Source organism: Simochromis diagramma, unplaced genomic scaffold, assembly GCF_900408965.1.
Source record: "Simochromis diagramma unplaced genomic scaffold, fSimDia1.1 OVJJ01000216.1, whole genome shotgun sequence".
NCBI lineage: Eukaryota > Metazoa > Chordata > Actinopteri > Cichliformes > Cichlidae > Simochromis > Simochromis diagramma.
Window position 1 is genome coordinate 1,392,408 of NW_024386883.1, and position 9,453 is coordinate 1,401,860.

General features: G+C 41.6%; 2 protein-coding genes and 1 long non-coding RNA gene across 10 annotated transcripts in view; all 3 read right to left on the minus strand.

Moving 5' to 3' along the window:
• The window catches only part of phldb1a (pleckstrin homology-like domain, family B, member 1a), a 29,995-nt gene extending 28,047 nt beyond the window's left edge, over nt 1-1,948 (minus strand). For 2 of the 8 annotated variants that reach the window (XM_040032863.1, XM_040032859.1), the window contains exon 1: nt 1,737-1,948. The gene's annotated coding sequence lies outside the window, so the exon portion shown is untranslated. Of the gene's footprint in view, nt 1-1,414; nt 1,699-1,736 lie in introns of those variants that run through there. The other 6 variants (XM_040032862.1, XM_040032864.1, XM_040032865.1 and 3 more) reach the window with 6 other exon arrangements.
• Nucleotides 1,949-4,761: 2,813 nt separating this feature from the next.
• Nucleotides 4,762-5,406, minus strand: LOC120734216 (histone H2AX). Its single transcript, XM_040032873.1, has one exon. The coding sequence runs from the start codon at nt 5,333-5,335 to the stop codon at nt 4,907-4,909; it is 429 nt and encodes a 142-aa protein (XP_039888807.1). The 5' UTR covers nt 5,336-5,406; the 3' UTR covers nt 4,762-4,906.
• A 2,173-nt stretch (nt 5,407-7,579) lies between these two features.
• On the minus strand, nt 7,580-8,694 carry LOC120734219. Its single transcript, XR_005695986.1, has 2 exons — nt 8,482-8,694; nt 7,580-8,448 (listed from the first exon to the last, which is right to left on the minus strand). It is a non-coding gene; the product is annotated as an uncharacterized LOC120734219 (long non-coding RNA).
• Between the last annotated feature and the right edge of the window lie 759 nt (nt 8,695-9,453).

Genomic DNA, 9,453 nt, shown 5'->3' on the forward strand with positions numbered 1-9,453 from the left:
CAATAATTATTAAAACATAGACTAAAGACCATCCATCCATTTGCTTCCAGTTATCCAATTCGGGATTGCAGGAGCCTATCCCAGCTGCCATGGTGCATCAGGTGGGGTTGACCCTGCACAGGTATGTCACATGGCTAAGAAAGAGAGACAATCAACCATTCACACCTATGGCCGATTGACAATGAGTAGTTAACCTAACCTTACTAACAGCATGTCACTGAACTATGTAAGGCAGGGGAAAAACATTGCTAACCACTGTGCCACCATGCTGCCCAGTACCACAGTGTAATTCTCATAGAGGAAAGTATATAAATGAAGTCAGACAAAGCAGGTAAAGTGGAGTTGGTGGGGAGGTGGGTTGCAAAGTAGCTTGCAGATGCACAAAAGTCCAGGCAGGCAAAGCAAGTTGAAGATGAACTTTTCAGTCTTTCTGAACTGTCTGCAGTGATATCTCAGCCTGGCTGTGAGCACTCTGGGATGATAATAATAAAAGTCCAAAACAAGCTATGCTGTGAGTGTGTGATTTCCCACAGATACTGAACTGCTTGTCTGGTAGGAGGTTTGGATCAGTCAGCTTGTGAACCCTGCAGTTACACACTGTGAAACAGATGTCTGCAGGTCTCTGCAGGATGACATTAGGCTGCAGGTGGAAACAGTGAAGATGGCAGCAATTATGCAAGTGGGGGCTCAGGCAGTCAACACTCATGCAGGCTGTGTAGGAAGCTTGATGAGAAGCAGCTTCCACATAACGCAGATTTCATTGCCTTAAATTGAGGGTCTCACTCTTTACTTCCTCTCAGACCAAGCATAAATCCTACCCCTTCCCTTAACACTGACAGGACAAAACAAAACATTTCCTTTTAGACAAACCTTAACCTAAATGTAACCTGTAATTATTCTGATGCCACATGTTGAGGGGTTGGCGAGGCTCAGCTCAGGACAGGAAATACTATCCAGAAGGAGGCGGTGATCGTGGAGCGATCACAGAACATCTGCAGCCCAAATTGTTTGTAGAGTTATGGGAAACACCGGGTCTCATTTTTGGAATAATATCAGAACATTGCTGCTGTACAGCAATAATGCACACACACAAGAATGCCATTCAAACCTCCTGATTGGCTAAATTGAAACAAATCCAGTCACACTGAGAAAAAACAGTACCAGCTCAAATCATGTGATTAGTCAAATGATGCTCAGAAAAGGCACAAAGCCAAACGAACTAGTGAACAACAGAAAATTAGAGACATTACCACAAAAGAGTTTGAGTTGCCCACAAAACCAATGGACTGTCTTCACGCGTGACATCTGTCCACTTGTCTTCTTCAGCTTTTTTAGTATGTCTGTATGGACTCATCAGATACTTATTTACATGTAAACAAGCAAAGTTCCCTCATAGCAAGAAAGCTATACTCACTCAGGCACAGTTGCACCTCACTGGCATGTCGGAGAAATACCTCACCATACTGTTATTTCACCAAAGACAGCCTGAGAACTCTCTCCCTCTCTCTCTCTCACACACACACACACTAAAGTGTCCATTCAGAGCCACCTGGGTTTGGCTCCTATTTTTCTCCCTGTCAGATGACTTTCACCTGCTCATGCCTCCCAGTTAAATCAAAAGCCTGCCTTTAAAGATAATGCAAAGATGCGTAACCTGCCGCAAAACCCTGGTGATGCCCTTCTGTCTTCCACACACACATACAAACACTCAAATAAATATTTTTGTTTTCCCATACCCAAGTTCGAAAGGAACATCTCCTCTTCTGCAGTATGATTCAGTCCAAAGATTAAAAACACAAGACGAGGCATCCTCCCAAGCTTTCATGTGAAAAGTCTTCCAGTTCTTTTCTCGAGCATCTTCGCTGCTGTTGAGTAACGTTCAAAGTGAATGTTTCGGTGCGTCTGAACATCATTGTAGCAGATCCAACCCCCCTCTTTCCAGCCCTCTTTTTTTTTTCTCTTCCCACTCATCATTCCTCTTTCCCTTCATTAAGCAGGTCCTTCTGTGTCCATGTATAACTTTGTTTCTCACAGATTTGTTGTTTATACCAAGATTTTCTCATGTTCAGACAAATATAGTTGTTTATTTCACAGCAGCTTGAGTACATCTAAACTCTATTACTTTTCAGATGCTGTATAAACAAAGATTACCCATGAACTTGGAAAAACCCTTCTTTTCAGTCTAGATATTTGCTTTTGTTCCAGTCACAGCTTCACCAAACTGTAATTAACATACGAGGTGTTTTGTGGATAATGAAAATCAAAACTTCAAAACTTGCAGAAGGAAAGCCAACAAATTCCATGAAACGACCAAAATGACTGTTTTACCAGAGATCTTTTTTTTTTTTGCCACAAACAGCTGAAAAGAGCATCACCAGTAAATTTAGAGACTGTGAAAATGTCAACTCAGAAAATTATAGTTATAACAGCCAGTGGACACCGGGGTTTTTCCTTCTGAGCTGGAATTTTTAGCCTGGATGTTGGTGTTGGACACGTTGTCAAGCCCGAGTAATTGGTTCAGCCTGTCCTGGGCTCGGCTCAAACTTGGTGCGTCATGCTGCTTTTGCCGCTATAAAGCACTCAAAGCAGACTGAAATATGTCCTGTGGAAAGGTTACGGGTGAGTTTAGCTGCACACGACTGAGGTTTAATGAGAAAATACGTAATCCATCCCCACCTCTGATATAAAACAACCAATCATTTTATCAGTTATGGATCCCACAAAAGGATTAATTATGTATTATAGCTGGGCGTATACTAATGACACTTTAAAATAGTGCTTTGCTGTGTTTTTTCAGATGTCGTACTATTTTATGTAACAGTTGAAATCCTTTCTTTCCTCCGTGTTATGAAATGGCTTATGGTGCACATCTGTCAGCACAGACAGTGATCTGTCTTCAATAGTTGTTAAATAAAAACACATATGGGCAACAATCACAGTTTATGCCACAAGTCATTTTGTGAACTTTTTCAAACATCACATGGTGACCCCTGGTGGCAGCATTTGGGAATTACACTCCAGATGTCATGTTTCCACTGACTCCTTTAAAGTTTGGCGTAATTTCTGCCAAATGCTTTTTTTCATTGATGGGGAATTAAAGGTATTTTGAGCACTTTGAAAAGCAGAATGAACAACTGTCTGTTAGCAGGTGTCTTGTTGTGATGCACTATTTGAGACATCTTCAATCAATGCTCATAAAGGCTTATGATCTATGGCAAAGATGTCAAACTCATTCTGCAAGCCAACTTTTGTTCCAAAGAAATTTTTGAGTTTAACTACACATTTAATCCCTAAGATATCTTTATATGAGGGGGAAACTGGCTGATTTCAATAGTATGACTTGGTTTTTCTACATGATAAAGAAATGCTGCTGTAGCAACTTAATGAATTCTTGTACTTAAATTGTTAGAAATGTTAGAAAAAAAAAAAAAAACGTGTAAAACTGCAGGAAAAGTCCCCGACTGTCCTGTAAATACAAAACAAAAAAGTGTTGTTAATTCACAGAAAATGTCTCTTTTTTTGTTTTGTTTTTTAAACTGTGGATTGTAAAACTGAAATTTCTATAGTAGATAGTGTAAAACGTATGAAAACACAGTTAAAAGTACTAAATTTTCACCCTTCTTCACATTTTCCAAAGCTGTCCAGTGAGTCGGACTGGAGTCTGCTGGGTCAGTTCTGGCCCCGGGCCTCATGTCTGTCACCCCTGATCTATGTGGAGATAATTTACTGCCTAACATCTAATTATTCTGTGCTTCGGAATAATGAAATATATCACTCAAATTATTTCTCAGTGGTACGGCTGCTGCACAGGAGCTGTGCATACTGGGTCAGACGTCACTGTGCTGGTAAACTGCAGCTGCCGGTTTCTTCACATGTAACGAGGAAACACCTGGAGCTTTAAGGAGAATGAGCCGTTGGCATGTTTTTCAAGCTTTAACCACACTTTGAACAAACAAACATATTATTCAGGTCGCTCATACGCAAAGATAAAGGTGGAAGCAAATACAAAACAAATGGTAAAACACCCCACCTTAACTCTAGAAATGGGTTACTAGAGCTCCAATTTCTCAGGCATATACCCAAGGAACACTAATGCAGGATAAAAAGAGCATGTATGCAAATAATCTTCCCCTCCTGATGGGTCCGTTTCACTTTACAGTGATATTACTTATTACTCCAAAAATATGGTCATTGATTGAGGCTGTTAGGTCTGTTGGTCATTGTGGTGCAGGAAACCCTTCAAAATGGATACAAATTTAAAACTGCTCTGTGCATATGAACACTTTTGAGAGCTGAAACTCAGATTAGGGTGAGTTATTTGTAGCATGTTATGCTTTAGATGGAAATACGCAATACATATAATACAATATGCCTACACAGATCATTATTTCAGCCACAAATGCATACTAAAGAGCCCTTTCTGCCAAACCAAAAGTAATTTGTAATCAGTCACCACAAAAGCTGCTCAGTCATGCTACTAATAAGGTGAAATGCAACCGGTGTTTCAGGCTCTGGCCCATGTACCTGCAGTAAATGTTGATAAGTGGAGGCCATTTTTGTTTTCCTTTTTTGTTGTTAACCGCCGGTCATGAAACAAAGCCCTGGTAAATGAATAGTGTTATATTACAACTCTCGAGCTCACGGTATAATCAGTGGGGTTAGAGACCACCAGTCTGATAAATTCAGCTCAACCGGCCAGGCTAGCAGCTCTCCAAAACTAGCAAGTAGCATCGATTAGCCTGAAATCAGCAGAATACATCAGTGCTTACAAAACAGACTTTTTATTAAATAAAAATCATGCGAAAGGGGATGCAAGACAGCAATAATCAGGAAAAGTTGCTCTTTCAATTAGGAGTGGGTGGCCCTTAAAAGGACCGTTGGATGTTAAGAGTTATTAGCTAGCAAGCTAATACTCCTGTGACTGAGAGGAGGCCTTCTTTCCCGCTTTGCCGGAGCTCGGTGCAGACTGGCCGGTCTTCTTGGGCAGCAGGACGGCCTGGATGTTGGGCAGGACGCCTCCCTGTGCGATGGTCACGCCACCGAGGAGTTTGTTCAGCTCCTCGTCGTTGCGTACAGCTAGCTGGAGGTGGCGAGGGATGATACGAGTCTTCTTGTTGTCTCTGGCAGCATTGCCGGCCAACTCCAGGATCTCAGCGGTGAGGTACTCCAGGACGGCGGCCAGGTAAACTGGGGCCCCGGCGCCAACTCTCTCTGCGTAGTTTCCCTTGCGGAGAAGACGGTGGACACGGCCGACGGGGAACTGCAGACCGGCGCGAGAGCTGCGGGTCTTAGCCTTGGCACGTGCCTTTGCTCCAGTTTTACCTCTTCCAGACATCGTTGGTTATTTAAATAGTTCTTCGGAATCGAACCACAGCAGTCGTTGGTTTGCTAGTGATGAAGAAGAAATCGCAGCCTCTATATAAACCTCACGCTTTGTCCCGCCCTAACCTGCCATTGGGTTTTGGAATAAAAGTGCTGTTATCTGATTGGCCCTGAGAGAAACGTCGTGAGAGAAAATTAATTACTATTGGTGGATCTCTCCTGGTTTGTAAACAATCACGATGGAGCCTAAAAGGAAGACGCACGGTCGATTGGCTGTTACTGTTACTGCTTTCTGTCAGTGGGTCAAAAGTAAAAAAGGAGGAGCCAGAAAGCCAATCGACTATCTTCCCTCCAACTTTAAATTTTTTGGCGCGCAGACCAGCTCTGCGGTAAAAGTTAAATGGAACATTTAACCCCCTGATGTGTGTGTATTGGAAGCCAAGCTTCGTACGCGCTGACCAGTGCAAAAACCTGGACGAAGTATGACCACGTGGCAAATAACATCGAAGATCTGTGTGCCAAAATGATTAAACTTTACACCAAAATATAAAGCTGTTTTTAACTAATAATTTAACTGAAGTTAAAAAATACAACATTATTGTGTACCAACAGGAAATGTTTCTAGATTTACTCATTGGTCAAATGTTCCCACCCGTCCATGCATGTAATAGTTATACATACACATTTATTTCGACTAGTGTGTCTACATAAGTGAGTTTCAAGTAGACCTTTTTGTATTCCAATTGTAATACCTATTCAGAATTCCTTAAATATTTCCCCTAACAAGAATCTTATTAATAAATAAATACATCTAATACTAAACAAAAGCCAAATATTTTTAACAAGAAAAACTAAACTGAAAACCAAACCGCTTCAAAAAGAATCTACCCTTGAAAGAATAAAATGCTGTAAAGGGGCTCTCATCTTATGACCATTGGTATGGAGAGGCCTGCAAGACTTTGGAAAACTACAGGACACCATCCCCCACTGCATCCAAACAAAGACCTATTGACCTGAGTGCCTTCTACTGCAGGTCTGAGAGGAAATGTGCTCTTCTCAAACTTAACAACAGCAGTCCCCATCTTTATCATCCTCAGATATTTAAACTAAGAACAGGTTTAATAGCCATACAGTATGTGAGTGCCTTACTCTGCACTATGTGTCCCGTGTATAGTTTGGTTTATATGCCATGCACGTATCTGGTCAGACCTTTTTTTAGCTAATCATAGCTGGAACCACATTTCTTTTGTGCACTTTTTCAAGTAAATTTGATTTTGATGAAAACATATAACTGAGAGCCAGCAAGCAGCATTAGCAGACTAAGCAATTACTTGGGGCCCCCACGCTAGCAGGCAACCCCCCCACCCACCAAGACTGCATGAAATGTCACACAAGACAGGCTAATCGATGTATATTTTGTGTGTGTGAAATATCAATAGTAATTGTAGAAGTGAAAGTTACATATTGTTACTAATATATTAGAAGATTGGTGCCTTAATGCCATTGGTTTAATCATTTTCACTGTAAGAGCTGGGTAAGATACTAAAACCCAAGTTGTTCTCCGATGTATTCACATGTGTCTCCAAAAGTTTAAATTCTGTTCATCTGGACGTAGCGTTTTCAGTGGGAGAAACATGGCAGGGGTGTCAAACTCAAATACACAGTGGGCCAAAATTCAAAACTGGAACAAAGTCGCGGGCTAACATTAATATTTATTGAAAAAAAAATCTTCCTCCAGATTTAAGAGTGAATCTTTTCTTATGGACTCAAATAAGTTTTGCTGGAAAACTGAATATGGAACAAGCAAAGCTTAATACTAAACAATATATATATTAGCTGTATAATACCAGTAGGCCAGCTCTAATAGTAATTTGGTATGGCTTCGCGGGCCAAATTTGGCAGAGTTTGACACCTATGTTATAAACAGTACATCTGCATAATGACTGAAACCAGGACACTGAGGGAACAATGGGCTGTGAGGTCAGTTCCTTCATCATTATTATGCAAATTCTCATGACCATTGATCAACAACCACTGATTAAAGCCCACTGATCAATGGCCATGGTTACCATTCACAAAGAGTTGGGGATAACACAGGTATGTCTACTAGGAGGCTGAAGGGTAGCACTATATATTTATAAACAATCAAAAACAACAATTTATTTCCAATTTGTATGGAATTTATTTCTGTAAACATGGTGTTTTAGGTCGGATTAAAGGACTGATGTGATGGTAAGGTGTCCGCTGCTCTGCTTTGAATATTGGTAGGCTTTTTTTTTTTTTTTTTTTTTAATTTTCACAAGAATTGCTACTTCCCCTAGAGTTTTGGCCACCCCAGCAATCAGAAGATTCCCTATGAGCAAGCATTTAGCGACAGTGGGAAGGAAAAACTCCCTTTAAAAAGGAAGAAACCTTCGACAGAACCAGGCTCAGGAAGGGACAGTCATCTGCCGCGACTGGTTGGGGCAGGGGGAGTGAAAATTTTAAAAAAAAAAAAGCCAAAGTGATAATTATTGGAGCAGCTTAATTAATATTTCCAGTGTAATTTGCTGTTAATATCCTTTTCCAACCCCAGTTTGTGTTTTTATCACTTTTGTCCAGGGTGGAAGATGCCGTGCTGGAGATTGACTCTGTATGGTTTTTCAGTGTTGATACTTGGGAACCTGATGGAGAGGCCAGGGTTGAAAAAGGGATGCCGGAGAACCTGAGAGAGTGTTATCTGCTGGTGTGCATCCAAGGCCAACATCTCTTTAATTAGGCTGACAAATAAGCGTTGGCCATCTTCTGGTCCTCATCTAAACAGCATTATTTGTTCGAGGTCATCCAGACGTGTCAGTTTTATGTATCTTGTCTCCAAAGATTCATATCCTGTCTCGTATTTAAATTGTTGGGCGGTCTTAAATGTCCAGCGTTGTTGGTTGTAGTTGTCTTTTGTGAAATAGTCTTCTGTGTACACGCCAGGATCGAGAACATGATCTGGCGGCTGACCCTGAGTCTCTATGATGAATTTCAAAACATCATAATATTTTTTTCCAGGGTAGAGTGGCACCCCTGTAACAAGCTCAACAGCCACCAGCCCCAGAGACCACATGTCACTTGCTTCGTTATAAGGAAGGCCAAGCATAACTTCAGGTGCACTACAACCAACTGTCCGGTCACCAGGCATCACTGCAGACGCAGGACATGCGAGGCCAAAGTCTATAAGTCTGACTTTGACTGGAGACTCATGGCGGTTTACAACCATGATGTTTCCAGGTTTGAGGTCAGCGTGCACTATTCCCACAGAACCCAGGTGGGACAGAGCATTTGTGAGCTGACCTAAAATTGGCCTGACTTCGCTTATGGGGAGACGCCGATTATTCGGGTCCCGTATGTAGTCCCACAGGCATTGGTCTAGGAGTTCAAATTTCAGGCAAACACGCTCTCTGTCAAGGAAAAAGCCGTTCCATTGAACAATGTTGGCGGCATCTGGATCCAACCTTCTCAGCTGCTCCAGGATGAAAATTTCCAGTTTTGCCTGTTGCAGAATATCAGGGTCGTTCTTGTTCACCTTAATAGCCACAGCTCGGTTGGTTTTGGTATCACGGCATTTGGCTACAATACCAAAGCCCCCTTCTCCGAGGAAAGCCTCTACCTTGTAGTGGTTTCCCAAAATGCTCCCTTCAACTATTTCAAGCTCATCTGAGCTGAAGGATGGGCTGGCTGACGTGTGGACGAATACTTGCTGAGAAAATTCAACCGAGTTTTGAAAACTGCAGTTGATTTTCTCTGATTTCTTGCATTTCAAGTTTGAAGGGTGCTGAAAGACCACAGGGTTTTGTGGTCTTTCAGCACTCATGTCAATGCAAGGGGAACTCTTAGGGTTGAAAAAGGGATGCCAGAGAACCTCCAACGGTGTTATGCGCTGGTTTGCATCCAAGGCCAACATCTGTTTAATTAAGCTTACAAACAAACGTTGGCCATTTTCAGGTCCTCTTCTAAACATCATTTTAGAAGACAAAATCAACAATGACTTATGGCAGGGGTGTCAAACTCAAATACACAGTGGGCCAAAATTCAAAACTGGAACAAAGTCGCGGGCTAACATTAATATTTATTGGAAAAAAAAATCTTCCTCCAGATATAAGAATG

Coding starts and splice junctions, on each gene's coding strand:
- LOC120734216 (XM_040032873.1), bottom strand. CDS start 5,335: ATGTCTGGAAGAGGTAAAACTGGAGCAAAGGCACGTGCCAAGGCTAAG.